At 45.9% G+C, this 15,596-nt stretch overlaps 1 protein-coding gene across 5 annotated transcripts in view; it reads right to left on the bottom strand.

The window, feature by feature from the left end:
- The window catches only part of NR5A2 (nuclear receptor subfamily 5 group A member 2), a 90,643-nt gene that overhangs the window by 68,946 nt on the left and 6,101 nt on the right, over nt 1-15,596 (bottom strand). For 2 of the 5 annotated variants that reach the window (XM_071565225.1, XM_071565226.1), the window contains exons 2-5: nt 11,229-11,366; nt 8,666-8,784; nt 7,244-7,385; nt 3,939-4,585 (exon numbers count right to left, since the gene is read on the bottom strand). In XM_071565225.1, coding sequence (XP_071421326.1) covers nt 3,939-4,585; nt 7,244-7,385; nt 8,666-8,784; nt 11,229-11,366 — 1,046 coding nt within the window. Of the gene's footprint in view, nt 1-3,938; nt 4,586-7,243; nt 7,386-8,665; nt 8,785-11,228; nt 11,367-11,849; nt 11,910-11,996; nt 12,049-15,596 lie in introns of those variants that run through there. The other 3 variants (XM_071565228.1, XM_071565227.1, XM_071565229.1) reach the window with 3 other exon arrangements.

Genomic DNA, 15,596 nt, shown 5'->3' with positions numbered 1-15,596 from the left:
ACTTAGCTCTGGAAGCAGTTTTTGAATTTTCCCTGATGTGGACTGATGAGGAAAGACCAGTCCAGTGGAGCTGTCTGCATCCTTTCTTGGGGCCAGGCAACCTTTGGACTCCAGGAACTCTTGCAATATTTTCTTTTTAGCTTTGTACAAAGACCTTTCACCTGGCTAAGACAGCTGGCTACAAATCTAGCATCCCCAGGGCATTCCTGAGTTTTCTTAGCTGAGGATAAGATGGATATATCTTACTTTTATATTTACTGAGCTTTCAACAACTGCAGAATAGCAAACAAAGGCCTTCTTTACTATTACTATTGGTATCATCATGAGTCTATTGGGAGGTTATCCCTGTATTCTTATTTCATGTGTGTATAAAGAACCATACAGAAACATTTTTCATTACAAGTAAAACAGTATTATGTGATGTCAACTCCCATATTTTATGATGTAATTACTACTTACAAAGTATTCTGACTTCACTGGCAAGATAGGGATGTTTGAAATTTTAGCAGGTGTTAAATTCCAAGTTACTGAATTACAATTGGCTGCTTTGGATCTCAATCTGGTATTATTATTATTCCAGACTAGTTTACTTCTTTAATTTTTCCATTAATTTCTGATATTGTACGTGAAGATGAGAGGATCTGCTTCTCAGCAAGTATGACTTTTAGCCTTAAATTACATACTTAAATACATACACAGGTTATATGCAAATGCAGTGCCTGCTGTAGGTTGTTCTATCCAGTAAATATTTTTACCTTTTACATCCTTAAATGTTGAACATATGCCAAAAGAGGGGATGGCAATTTGTAGAGCAACAAGGGAGAAGATTATGATAAGCATAAAGTGACAGAAGTTTCAGGAAATACAGTTTTAAAACATATTTGTTTTCCCTTGAGATCTCTTTAAAAAAATCAAATCGTCAGTCAAATGGGAAGAAGGAGAGAAAACTTAAAAGCTGTAGCTCAGTGCTGAGGTTTTTTGTTATTATCTCTGGCCTAAACCACTGATAGGCTCAGACAGCATTTTTTATCATATCCTCCTCCTGAATTCTTCCAACTACAAATCTCTAAATTTAGCAGAAAGGAAAATGATTGCTCTTTTATATTAATTGAAGGCTAGTGTGTAAGACAAAATTTAGAATGAAGTGAAAAGATACACTAAATAATTGCAAACATGCTGTCTAGTAACTCACAACCAGTTGTGCAAGGCATTACTCATCATGACAAAGTCAAGATGAATTTCATACCAACCACATTAGTACTTTCCTATTGTTTAATTATTTGAGCAATTTAAAATTTTAGTCCAAGAGATATGGACCTGTGTTATCTGAAAGATATCTCAATACTAAGTTTAGACAGGTACAACTAATAGTAAAATATCTTTTTGAGCAAATGCTCCTCAGCTACGTATAGGCAGGGAACAAAGCTGTTCTGTAAATCTAGTTGCACCTTCATCACAATTGCCTCCTCTTCCTTCTGCATTTAACATCTCTGTGTCATATTCTTAGGTGCTTTTTCATGGTTTTTTTTAACCCTCTCTCACAGGTATTCATGTTCTGTGGAGCAACTTGAAATAGCTGCTTTTGCTACCTTAATCAGAAGGACCTGAAACCATAGATGGATAGAAGAGAGCTGCCTTCAGGAAAGGTTTGGAAACCCTTAGTTTCATACTGATCTTGTCCTCTTGACTGAAAAGACAGATGGTGTTACCCAGTGCTGTTAAAAATGTAGAGTCTGATCTAAACATGTTTTAAGCATCTCATTTTTTTTGAAATGGTAAAGCTTGAGGTTCTTAGCATTGTGTATAATCTGGTTCCTGAATTTTGGATGTGGATGAATTTCCAAGAGAGTTGGTATTGTCCTGGAATACTGTGAAATTTTGTTGATATTGTCCAGTAAAAAAAAAAAATCTGGATATGCTAGAAGGTATGAAACTGTCTGACCTCTGTGCTTTTAAGATGTAAAGGGTACAAAGACTAAGATGAAACCAATGCTTTCTGAAAATGTGTGAAAGTCACTAATCAAAGGATCTGTGTAACAACTTTTTAGAATATATGTATTTCCAAAAGTCTGTCTGCAAATGGCAGTGCACGTAGACATCCAGAGCCAGGAGAAGTTGGTCAGCATTTTCATGAAACCAATTTCTGCATCTTTTGTGTCCATACTGGTGAACGTATGTTGGTTGAAGACTATCCTCCAGGATGGGGCTGGTAAACTATTCACAGCATCTTGAATGCTTATAGAATCTACCTCTAGATTAAGCTATGGAACCATAAGAGATAAATATTGCTTGAATATATTTTCATGTTCTTACTTCAATCATAAATGGGACTTTAGGGTAGATCATAACTTACCAATTTTTATACTGAAAGGTATATGCAAGATTTAGTATTTTTTAACATTGTTACGCTGGACTGAAGTGCTACCCAGTGTATGGATAGAAAGATCTGGTCTCAGATATTTAGAACACAGTGTATTGGAAAAATACTATGTTTGCAATTTCAATTTTTGAATTGTTTAAAATGGGTAGCGTGGCTTATAGCTTATTATAAAATTGTGTTCAGCTTAGATAGCAAATACGTGACAGCCTTTTCCTCTTTAATGCATTTTGGTTTTCCTCTCTTGAGTGAATTTCCTATGTTCTTTCTCATCATATACACTGCATTTTCAATGATTCCTGCAACCATTCTCATAAAAAATTGGAGAGAAGCTGGAACTTATACAACTTATACAGCTTGCTTTTCATGTAATCAGGCTTTATTTCATGTGTCCACATCCATGGTTATGACAGAAATGCTGTGGCAAGATTTCTGACTCAAGCTCTTTAATGGGATCTCCCTTTCACGTTCTTGATTCGTGTAGATTCAGTTCTCACAAACTTCTACAGTAATTGTTGTATTTGGATACTGAGTTATTTTAACAGCAGTCAGAAATTATGGGTGGACACAAAACTTTACAGATTTCATCAGCAAATACTTGTGGCAGAAACATCTCTCTGTAGTAGACAGAGTTATGGTAACTGGAAATATAATAAGGAAATTCAGACCGTCATTCTCAGGGGTTTTTTTTTGAGACAGAAGATTATTATTTCCAGAGCTAGTTTATGTATCAAGAAAGTGGTTAGAAATTGTAGTTCATATCTATTGTTTGATGTCTGCCTTAAAATTTCAGACCTGACCACAACAGAGCGCATAATTACTTTAACAGTAAGTCTGAGAAATGTAAATGGGGGGGATTTCTGTCACCAGAAAGCTGTGCATGAGGATTTACTGGGTGCTCCAACAAAACTAAGAGCCTAAAGATCATTGTAACAGCCTAGACTAAAGGAATCCCCCATGTATCAGTGGTGAGGAGAACCAAAAGGAATCCTTAAGGTATGTTTTCCTCCTTGCTTCCTGCTCTGTGTACATCCTGCTTAGGATTCAGCCTTCATGGTTAATTAGACACATGGAAATGCATAAAATAGTATCCCATTGAGAAAGTGAATATTCCAAATACGGACTTACATAAAGTGAACAGAGATGAACCGAACTGGCATTTCCCCATATGTTAAATAAGGCAATGAATAATGACCTAAATGAACATGGAATGGTGTAACAGGTGTGCTTACAACTCTGAATACAATGAGTGATGCTGGCAGGGAAGGAGGAAAATTTATGTGAGGCCCTATGGATGTTAACAACAGTTACGATAAATACTGAAATACAGAAAAGCCAAAATGAATATTGAATTTCTTTGCTATAGCTAATCACAGACTCAGGTAGAAGACAACTACAAGTTTCTCCTTTTAACAGTCTGACTACTTCAAGCCAAATAAATAAAGAATGAGATGCTTGGGAGGGAGAAAATGTTAACCATGCTCTCCTGCTTGAAGAACAACATTGTAAGAAATAGTATTTTCTTGACTGAAAGATAATATAATGTAAGACTGTTACCTACCTTAAGTTCTCTAAAAAAGATGCTACTCCTAGCCCACTCAACAATGGAGAAGAGGGTTTGGTCAGCCATTTTACACATAAGCCCAAATGTGTTGAGCTTCTCGTGTTTGCTTCTGTTGGCTTGCTCTTGCTGCAGATATGCCATGATTTTAGCTTGGACTTGTGGCTCATCTGGCTCACATTTCAGGAGTTCCAGTATCAGATGTGGAATACTTGCTGGTGAGCTTGTTTGATAACCATCCATGTATGAGTAGCCCATTATCGACTCTGGTGAACTAGTGTAAGGGTCAGGGTACTCGGACTTGATAGCACGGCTTGGAAAATGGCCATAGGTTTGGTAGCCTTGCAAACTGCCGTGGGGCGGCATTGTCATACTAATTGGAGAGGTTACAAATGGACTTCTGTCATAGTCTGTGGGAGGCAAGGCAGTGTGGTTCAGAGGTAGGCCTTTGGAGGCTGAATGGATGTTCTGGATTGCAGAGGATATTGTCAGGTCAGTTGGCATTGCTTGGATCACCTGAGTCATGGCTTCCAATTTGAGTCCATTTGCTCGGATAAGAGCTTTCTTCTGCTGCTTCAGTGCCCTGTCTCTCTTGTACATTGGTCCAAACTTGTTTCGACCGCCACGCATCCGATCCGCTCGCACAGCTGCCAGGGGAGAGGAGCAAGTACATCATAATTAAATCTTAGAATAAACATTCTTTAATGAAACATACACTAGGAAAGAGCAGAAAAGTAAAAATATAACTCCTTTTTTTTCTTTTTCCAAATTCAAAGCTGCACTTCTATTCCTAAAGAGAAAGACTTATTTTAACTTAACAAATGTCACTTTTTTTCTATTAATTTAAATGTCACATGCACATGTTACTAATACAGAAGGACTTCTCTGTACATTGAGTAGGAAGCAGGCACAAACACAGTGGATGGCTACAGGAATTTCACACCTGCTCTGGGATCATGTAGAAATCTCAATGTAGAATTTGTTTTAGGTCAAGCTACTCTGTCATTAAGGACCAAGGGCTGATGTCCAGAATCTGTCTGAGACATATCTAGCAAACCACATTGTCTCATTATAATCATTCCATTACTGCCTTCCACTGCAGCAAAACATCTGAAACGTAAATTGTGAAATGTTCAGTAGCCATGAAAAGGCATACATTTCTCTTGGCAAAAAGGAAATATTTCCTTCTGATAATTCTGTTCAAGTTGACGTAAAACTCTGAGATTTTTCATTAGCTGAACAGCTTTACAGAAATATTTAGCTGCAGTTGGAATGCACAGAGAGAAAGCTGTCAGCTTTCTGCCTTCCACGTGGAAGGTGGAAGTGAAACAGAAACTATTGACACTGTTCTCGCTTATAATATCTCTGGAATTAGAAATAATTAAAACAAATCCTACTCAACAGCTGCCTTGGGAGTCATACTGGTGGTCTCTGCCACAGCAGTGTCTGTCACCATGTTATATATGTACTGGACTAGTGAGGAGCTTTCACCAAGCCCACCTTGCCCAACGGCAGTTACATTGAAAGAGGAACGTTTGACAGCCTGGTGACATGTTGAGACTGCTGAGATTGCTGGAGGTTAAGTTCTTGAGCTTTTTATCTTAGGGATTAGTAGGACATTAAAAATTTATTATGAATGCTAGATACGCATAATACTGTACCTTATCATAAGGACTTGAACATTTAATGATTTTTTTTTGTCCACGATAGTTTATGAACTAGACTTTTACGGCTATGTATACCACTATCAGGGAAATAGAAGTTTAAGTGTCAAGTATTTTTTATTATGGAAGCATGTGCTCTTCCAATTTTCTAAGCAAGGGAAAAGAAGTTGTACAGATGTGTGGATAAGGAAGCTAAAGTACATTTTTTACAGTGTCTTTAAAACTACAGGGAAAAATGATGCTTCTAATACTGCTGTTGAATTTTGACTTTGAACAAAATGCAGGAAATTAATTACATCCCTGTTAAAATTTAATTCCTTTAAATCTGTGTACCCAGTATCCTCCCAGGTAGTCTACAATGAAAAACTGAGCTAAATTGCATTAGCAAGTACTTTTGTATAACCCCTACTTAAATTTAAGGTGAACTGCATGTAATCACACAAGACAAAGTTTGGTCTTGTATCATTGTCAGCAAGTGAGAGGAGTTAAAAGCAGGATCAGATAAATGTATTTTATCCTTATTCTTAATGTTAACAATGACAAAAGGATTCAATATCTCCTATTATTGTACTATTTGAATTTGGAAGCATATGCAGTGGTTCAGGATGTTTAGTGCAGTGTGTCCGTGCTAGCTCAGTCTTGTGGGTAAATAGAACATTATTGAATCAACTAAACTGCAGGAGGCTGTTTTTTCTGTTTATCTCCAGTTATATCAACAGCTTTCCTTTGCCAATGGTTCCCTTCATGGTTTACAGTTTCCCTCCTTGGTCTGATTTCTTTCCTGGTTAGGCATCTAGGGTGAATGTCATTTCAGTACAGTTGTAACAATAAGGAATTTAGGAGCTTGTCCTTGGTCAAGGGAAAATGTCATCTGCTGTGAAAACTGAATTTTAATATTTTATATATATCAAAGTTAGAATGAACTATGCATGATTCACAAATTGAAGTTGATATTTTTGCATTTGGTTATCTCAAAGGGTATTGTACACTTTTCATTGTTCTCTGTAGATGAGAAAGTGAAATGAAGTCAAAAAGTGTACTTCAAAATGCCTTATTCTCTTTCAATTGGAATAGCCTTGCAGGTGTAGCATCACAAAAATGTAGGACACAACATTAGAGATTATTTAGTTCCTTAATCTCAAAGGCAAGTCAGAGTGAGAAAAACCCTTATTTTATCTGTTTCTTTGTTTTCTGCCTGATTTTCAGAAGAATATATGTTAAAAAACAACACCAACTCTAGATAAAATACAAATAAAATCATATCACCATAGTAATGAATCATATTTTTATAATCTGGGCACTTCTTACATATTTTATGTTTAAAGTAAATATTTTTTAAAAGCTGCAAAAAATATTGTATCTAGATCCATTAATTCACAAACTTTAAAATGCTGAAATACTAAACTATATGAAATGTATATGAAAAAATGGATTATGGTTTTGACTGGTTCCTAGTGATTTACCATTTACTCATTAGGTTTTTTATAAAGCAACAGCTTCACTGAGCATACAAAGTAACTTTTTATTATAATTTCAAAACGTTTAATATGTAACTTTTAAAATATAAAATAGAATGTAATAACATCTGATCCTATGATTTTATAGTATAGTTGAACATATCAGCAAGACTATAGCTCTTACCTTCCAGTTTCATTCCAACACTTAGACACTTTTGAAATCGACAGTAAGGGCATCGTTTTCGTTGTGTTTTGTCAATCTGGCAGTTCTGATTTTCTATACATGTGTACCTTTTGTTATTCTGGACTGTTCGCTTAAAGAATCCCTGTGTGATAGATACAAAAATTAGCCTGCTTTGCTTGAATAGTGTGTTTCAGCATTTCATTTTATGGAAACCATTGTAACATAATTTTCAGATGCCACTCAAACACTTATAAAGTTACATAATTTATTTTAAATTAGTGAGCTGAACCCAGGAGAAAACCACCAGACTCCAGAGGAGGTTTCTTGTATTAGTGGTATGTTTTATAGACTTATGCCAAAGATTGGTAAGGCTTCAAAGAGGCTGTGCCTCTGACAGTGGTGGCAAAATAGTGACACTGACCAGGTTTTGTATTCTTTAATCATAGCAGAATTATTAAAGCCTTTCTTTTAAAGTAGTTTTACATGAAATAAATAGGGACACAGTTGCAAAGACAACAGAAGCGCAGAGTACCTCTGGCTACTGTACATCCCAGTGGAGCACACTAGATGCATAATAAGTGCTCATCGTTCACTTCTCATTGATTATTTTTTAGTGAAAATATAATGGGCTAAGTTAATTTCCCCATGCAACTAAATGTTTTAAATTGCATTGTTCTGGCAAAGGAGTTTCCTTTACAGTGCACTAGTTAAATAACTGTAAAAAACTTTTAAAAAAATTACATAGAAAATCTGATGCCATAAATTAATAATGAATTTGACTTTATAGTATAATAAACCCATGCAGGTATATTAATCTTTCCATATGATAAGTTGCATTTACTAATATTTTATTTTCAAAATTAATGAACTATCTGACCAAATAATTGGTTACTTGACTTTGTGTGTCAAGTGAGCTCTGACAGTTACAGTTTGCATGAAAAAAGTGCATAGTCATTATAGTCACAGAAATATACATTGCAATATTGAAGGATTAAAAAAACTTTTTAAGAAGCCTGCATTAGATTTTGCACAGCTGATCTGTATTGAGGATAATTTTCTTACTTTATCCTCTAGGAAAAGAAATACTCTGAATTTATATAAATGAACCAAACCCAATACTTAAGACAGTTAGGAATGAAAGTTCATCTAGAACTACATGACAACAGCAAAATACTCAAAACCATGACAAGACTACAATGCAAACCAGTCCAAGTTGTTTCCATTTGTGCAGATGTCTCTCTCAAAGAGACTTCTAAATCCTGAAGCTTTTTGGTGGTTAATTCTTTTATGTGAATGTAATAAGAAACATATCAGAAATAACCCAAATTATTACACATCTGTTTTCTTTAATTATATTTTTCTGCTTATATTTAAAACATTTTTTGCTGTACTTATGTTTGTATGGAGTAATTAGTACAGAACCTTGCAGCTTTCACAGGTGAGAAGTCCATAATGGTACCCAGACACTTTGTCTCCACAGACTGGACATAGTTCCTCAAGGTCTTCATCATAAGAGTAATTCACCATTTTAAACTGAGACACTGGGGAAAGGAGAAATAGCACATTCAATTAGAATTTACACTACTAGATCAAATTTTTTGCAACCGTTCTCAGATGGAAAGAAAACTCACTTAAGCACACCACTAACAAAGCGGGATAAAAACTTTTATTTTTAAAAATACATGGAGACATGCAACTTTTCATCATCATCAAATCTGCATGGTACTTAGCAAGTGTAGCAGAAACCATCAATTCTAAGTTTTATGTTCTAAATATTTATATTTGTAAATATTCCTAGTCCTTACTTTATGGAATCACAAATTGAAAGAATTAATTTAAACCCCAAAATTATCAGAGGCAAGCTTTAAAAAAGCAGAACGAAAAGGTTGTCGCTTGCATATTCAAAGTAATTAGTTTCTTTTTAAAGTTTTCTTTCAACATCAGTCTGCAAGCATTTACCTATACTAAACCTGTATCTCACAGACCCAGCACTTCTGCACCGCGTGAAATCCAAGTGAGTTACTTGCAAAACTAGCTTAAAACTGGCTCCGCGCCACCCAAACCCGTCGTCTCAGGGCGACTGCCACCCCTCCGAGCCAGCTCTCCTGCCCACCCTGCCCGCGCCGCTGGGTCAGCGCTCTGTGCCCTCCGCCCCCAGGTCCGCGGCGACGGGAGAAATGCTTTATAGCCTTCCACGTGTCAGCAAAGAGACAGCGTACCACGACCGCCGTCCTCGAGGGATGGGGACGGGGTATGCGGTCGAGGTCTGCCGGACCAGCAGACCCGCAGTGCCTCGCTCCCGGGGGCTGGCGTGAAACCTCCGCGCCGGGGCCGCCAGAAGTTTATGCCGCTCGGGCAAAAGGAGGGGAGAAGCCGTCAAGAGGGGACGAGGGACTAAAACACGCTGAATGAAGGCACGGAGCGCGGTCACTGGAGCCGGGGTGCCCCCAACAAGGAGCCCCGGTCAGCCGCTCTGGTTATTCCCAAAATGAAACCCTTCCGCTCAGTGCGGGACCGGTTTCCTTTCCCTTCCCTGCTGCTAAACCTCCGACCCGCTCGGCAAGCACCGCGGCAGCGGAAGGCTCCTGAGTGAGGCGAGAGGCACTGGGCATCGCCGCCGCACTGCTTATGATGTCCCCTCTTCGTCTTTAACCCTGCGGCTGCCACAGTTCGGGAGCACCGGAGCGGTCAGACTCCGTCCGAAGCCACTGGACCGGCCGCCCGGATGGGGGTTTGGGCGCTGCGCGCCCCCTTGCCAAAGCAAGGAGCTGCGCTCCGGCGCTCAGGGGAGCTCGGGGAAGCGCGGGGGCGTTATCCCGACAGAGCACTGCCGGAGAAACCTTTACTGAGCGACCTCGGCATGGCCGGGAATCGCCGCCTGCCAGCGGCGTGGTCCGGACACGGGGCGGCCGCAAGCAGAGGAGGAGGGCCCGGCCCCCACTTCCCCCCGCCCCGCTCCCGCTGTCGTGGCTCCAGGGTCCGGCGCCGGGGCTAAGTTCTCCTCCTAATAGGAAACACCAAGTGGGAAACCAGGGGTTTTCCGAGCGCCGTGCCTTTGCACAGAGTCTCGTCCGCGGGTGAGGAAAAAGCCGGGCTGGTCGCCCCCAGCACCTCGTCCCTGGCACACCCCGCCCCTACTTCCCAGCAGGCTCCCGGGAGGAGATCATGTCCATAGAGCAGCCAGGACGGGAGCCTGTGCCCCGGGAGAGGCGCGCGGGGCGGAGTGGGCACTGACCCCGTACCGGGCTGCCGGCTCCAAGACAGGGAGCCGACCCTCGGCGGCGTCCGCGCCGCGTCCCTCCGCACAGCGCTCCGGTCCGGCGCAGGGCACCGGGAACAGCCCCGGCCCGCCACCCCCCGGGAGACATTTCCAGCGCCATCCCAACCCAGGCATGCATCTGCCTTCCTGGGTACTCCTTAAGGGCACAAATCCTCCGCGGAGTTGCGGCTCTCTGTTGCGAAGTTTCTCGACACCGCCACTGCCACCTGCGCTGTACCTGCGGGCGCCGCACGCGCGGGACAGAGCCCTAGGGTCCCGCTCCAGAGCGGTGTGGGGTACTCGGGGTGCTCGGCACGACTTCCCGGCGTAATTCCCCTTGCCATAAACTTCGAGGCAGTTTTGCGCGGACTGGGGATTACACCGAGAGTCCTGCATCTGCAGCGGGGCCAGGAAGTGTCCGACGGGACGTCTGCACCCCAAGGAAGGCTACCGCCGGCCAGATGCTTGACGGTTCCCTGGCAGCGGTTGCACCTTCTAACCAGGGCCTTTCCGTCGTCTCGGCCCTGGTGCCTCGACCGCCGGTGCCCGCTCGAGTAACCCTGAAAGCTGACCTATGCAAGCAGGGGCTCTGTGGGGCGCAAAGCCGACGACTGCGGGGGAACTCGCAAGCAACAGCCACAAACTTTTTTGGCAGGACGAAGGGGCGCTTTGCCGAGGAAAGCCGAGCGTGCGCGGAGGGGTAGTGCCGTGCCTGTATCCCCTTACCTTGCATGTTTTCTGGCATCTGCCCCTGTTCCCCATTCGACCGGGCGAGTCCCAGGGCCTCCGTTTCCACTTTGGGCAGCATGACAAACCGGCTGCGGGCCGGGCTGGGAGTTCCGTGTCCGTCCGCGACAACAGCACCTGGACACGGCAGCACAGATATAGCTGGAGTAAGAGGCGCTCGGCGGCCGCTGCTTCTTCCCCCTCTTCCTCCTCTTCCCTTCCTCTGCTCCACGCCAGTCCTTGCTCAGCTGCAGCGGGAGCACCGAGCGGCCCCGGCCGCCGGGAAGCGCCGCCGGGTGCCCGCGCTTCGGGGAGCCACGGAGCGGTAGTCGGGCTGCAGGCGGCGGGAGGCGGAGAAGGGAGGAGGAGGAGGAAGACTGGGGGGTGCCGTGAAAGAAGGAGGCACCCCGGGAGCTGGCAGCAGCTCCGCCTGGGGCTCAGCACGGCGGCAGCCCGGCGCCCCGATCCATGCGGAGCGGCACTGCACAGGAGCGCTCTGCCGCTGCTGGTGCTGCTGGACAGGGTTCCCACCCCCGTCCCCCTCCTCCCTTCCTCCCTCCTTCTCCTCCTCCTCCTCCCCCTCTTCCCCCCGGTACAAGTGCGGAGGTGCCGAGTCGGGACCTCTAGCCCCGGGCCCGCGGGGAGGCGCTCCCGGAGCCCCGGGCCTGCAGGGCGCGGGGTCTCCGGTGAAGGGGGGCCCCGACACCGCCCCTGCAGCCAATAAGGCAGAGACGGGATGTGCAACACCCCTCGCGCACACACACGCACCGCACACACACTGGCCCAGTGCAGTCACCCCTGCCCGGTGGTTAAACAAGGCTGCGGCGTGAGGATCTGGGCTGCTACCGCTCCTCCTCGCCTTAGTGGAGCCCGACGGGCCACCAGCCCCGCTGAGCTGGACTACGCCTACACTCCCTTCCGCGGCCATGCCTCCCTGCCGGCGGGCAGCCACACTCAAGCTCCCATGGGGCCGTCGGGGCAGTGCCCCCGCCCGGCCAGCGGCGACTGCGGATACCCCGGCCCTCTCCTTCCCTCTGGGCAGGTGGGGGGACACAGTGGAAACACTCGCCCTTACGGCCACGTTGCCGCCGCGCAGCCCTGGAATCTGACACAAGGGGGAAGGAGCAGCGTTGGAGCTCGCTCTACCTATTTAGCCTTTGTGGGTATCTCTCGCCTAAGCTTCTTGCGAATTCTGTCAGTGCCAATAGCATCGTTTGCACAAAAGCCAATGCTCTGGCAAAGCCATCGCTTGAGCCTCCCTTCCCCGGCTCACAGTGCAGCAAGCGGCACTCATTTCCAAGTTGTCCCAAAGAACTCGTTTCTCGCAAGCGGGTGCCTCAGAGGCAAAAGCCGAGCGGCTCCGCGGCGCGGCGCGGCGTGAGAGCCCGACGGCGACGGGATACCGACCGCCCGGCTCGCCGGGCCCTGAGTCTGCCCGTCCCCGTTGCCCTTCCCGCCTCTCCCTCGCCCGGGAGAGTCCAGGTGGCTCCGCGCCGTTGCCACTGCGGCGCATAGGTTTGGCGGTGTGGGATGAGCGATATTTGCACCTTGGAAAGCATCCGAACCTCACATCCGAGCCCTCGGCTGCCTGTACTCTACTGGCACTTTAATCTCCGTTGTGTATATTAAGAGCTGAAAATATTTGACGGTGAGAATTGCTTCCGATGGAAAGTGGGGCGTGGAACTGACTCCAGAACAGAAAATGCCATTTCCCATCGGCTGGGAGAGAGATTGTAAAAAGTAGTCGTTGTTGTAACTTATTAAATAGTGTTGATGATTTCAGAGTGAACCCGCGGTGGGACAAGGGCACCACACGCAAAGAGCGGATTCGGCTGTGCTCTTAACTTTTTGCATCCAGTAGCTGCGAGACCTTTGCTAATTCAGCGCAGATCCCGAGCCAACACAATACCAGCATCACCGGAGGAGAGCCCAACGCGCAGAGAGGCTTGGACCTCTCGGGCTCCTTCCATTCTCACCTTTACCCATTCCCCTTTGGGCAGGAGCGCGAGCGGGTGAACAGTATCAACACCTTATACCTCATGTTATACCTTCACTAACAGGGGTCTGGGAATAAGTTTAGGGACATCAGTATGATGAGCTGCGGGAGCGAACAGCTCTATGGCTCGCACGGAATGGCTGAAAACCATCTCGAATGCCCCCGTTTTAGGCAGAAGTACCTCGGGCTCAGACCCTCTTTCGGCACAGGTACATCAGTCGCAAACAATCCCTCTCGCAGGTGTCGCCGTGTAGCATCGCCTTGCGCTGAGCCCGGGCGGCTCAACACTGGCGGCGTCCACAGCATAGCTCCGGCTCCGCTGCGCTCCCCTGGGCCCTCGCCGTGCGGGGTCGGGGGTCGGGGGTCTCCGCGGCGCGGGTGGGCCGAGGCCCTCCGGGCTTCCAAACCTGCAGCCGGGCCGTCTGGGCCCGAGGGGCGGCCAGAGCGCTCCGGAGGCGGCTCGCAGAGGAGCGACGCCTCCTCGAAGCCCTTGCCCGCAGAAGCGTTGTCAGAGCACAGCTATGGGCACATTTACAGCGGATTGTCAGGACACTCCGGACCTGCTGGGCTCCGTCGGGGAAGCCAGTTCCCTCCCTCCCGCTCGCCGCCGGCTGGGTCACGCCGCTTGGCGACGCCCCGACGGGGCGCTCTGTGATGCTGCTCTCGTTAGTGCTGCTCCGGGGAAGGCATCCCCGTTTGGAAGGAAAGGGGAAGGAAACCTCGCTTTCGAACAGGGCAGGAGAAACCAGCCCGAGGGCAGCCGAGGCCAGGCGCGCTGCGGCCCCCGTGGGCAGTGCGGCCAACTGCCTCCGCCGGCGGGTGACCCGGGCCGAGCTGCTCTCCTCGGACAAAACTCCCCCGAAGGCACAGCCCTAACACCGGTCTCCGGGTTTTTCGCTCCTAATCGTAGGTTTAATGTCATTCCGCCAGGGAGGGGTTTGGAGTGAGTTCAAACTGGACATGGCAAAGTCACTCTGCGAGCTGCCGCTATGGATGAAAATACTTTGGAGTGGTTATTACACATACACATTTCTCCGAAGTAACAGTTTAGGGCAGTATATATTAAAAATGATACCTGGTCTCTTGTGGCTACATTTAATTTAACATGGAGTTCTAGCTCTCACGATTGCCTTGAGCAACCTTAATTACCCTTTCTTCTAATCTCTTCTCCATTCCTTACTAAGTTCTCCAAACTTTTTTTTTAATGCTATTTCTCTCCTGAGTTTGCCTGCCTTGTTCTGACTTTGCCTGAAGGTCTTGATTGACGTGTGTAATTATAATTATAAAAGATGATGGCTCGGGGAGCCTCCAGCAGCCTTGATTAGTACAAGGAGCAAGACCTGGAATATTTTATATTTCCTTATTTAAATGTATGTACATTTACATTAAAAAACCCCACAGTCTAATTTTAAATAATCTAAAGCTTCTTCCACCTCTTTGTTTTCAAAGTCTTTTTCCCTAAGCAGAGGCATTTCTAACTTGGAGGGTCTGCTCGATGAGAAACAAATAGGAGGCTCCCTTCGCACTTTACGTCGGGAAGTGACCCGGAGAAGGTTTGGTATATCTTCCCAGCAAACTAGCGAAAGTGAACCTTAGGGGTGTGGGAATGAGGGGTGGTAAATGTTCAAGACAAACTTCGCAGAAGTAAATAAAATAACTAAATACAGAGAGGACTGAAACTCTTCTACTCAGAAGTCTGAATCCAAAACCGATCAAAAAGTCCTAAATGGAAGTATTTAAGAAGAGAAACCCGCATCCTGTCCCCCTTTCTCTCCTGCTGAGTATTCCCGTTTGCCCGCCAGGCCAGAGCTGCTCTGAGCTATCCCTCAGTGGAAACAGTGACTTTAGCCAGGGTCGGGGAGGGAGTCAGCGCCGCGCAGCCTGTTCCCGACGCAGCGACATAGCCTCGGGCACAGACTGGCACAGCTACGGGCACTCAGCGGCGCGGCCACGGCTCATGCGGGCGCGGCCCCGGGAAGTGCCCCGGAGAAGGCAACGTGCGGCAGGCATGGAATCTGTCTGCAGCTGGGAAAGTTCATAATTCCAGTTTGCTGCTTCACTTCACACACGTCTCATGCCCAACGTTACGAGACTGTTTTTACCAGGAAGAGTGTGTCCAATACGGGTTCTGTTCTACTCTGCTTTGCTCTCCTCCTCCCTCTTCCTTTTCCCTCTTCCCTCTCTTCTCCCTTTCTTCTCCTTTTCATCTCATGCCTTCCCCGCTCTGCTCCTTATCTCACTCAGATCACCCCTACAGTGCGGATGGGAGAGAACCTCGAAACTTTCCAAACCCTGTAGCCAGCGGTTGCCTCTGATCACTTTGCTGAGGCGCTATTGCATTTAATTCCTAGGGATTTATTGAATAGGGGCTG

The sequence above is a fragment of the Pithys albifrons genome, chromosome 10, assembly GCF_047495875.1.
Source record: "Pithys albifrons albifrons isolate INPA30051 chromosome 10, PitAlb_v1, whole genome shotgun sequence".
Taxonomy (NCBI): Eukaryota; Metazoa; Chordata; class Aves; order Passeriformes; family Thamnophilidae; genus Pithys; species Pithys albifrons.
The sequence above is the reverse complement of the archived record's forward strand: the minus strand, read 5'-3'. Positions and strand labels throughout refer to the sequence as shown.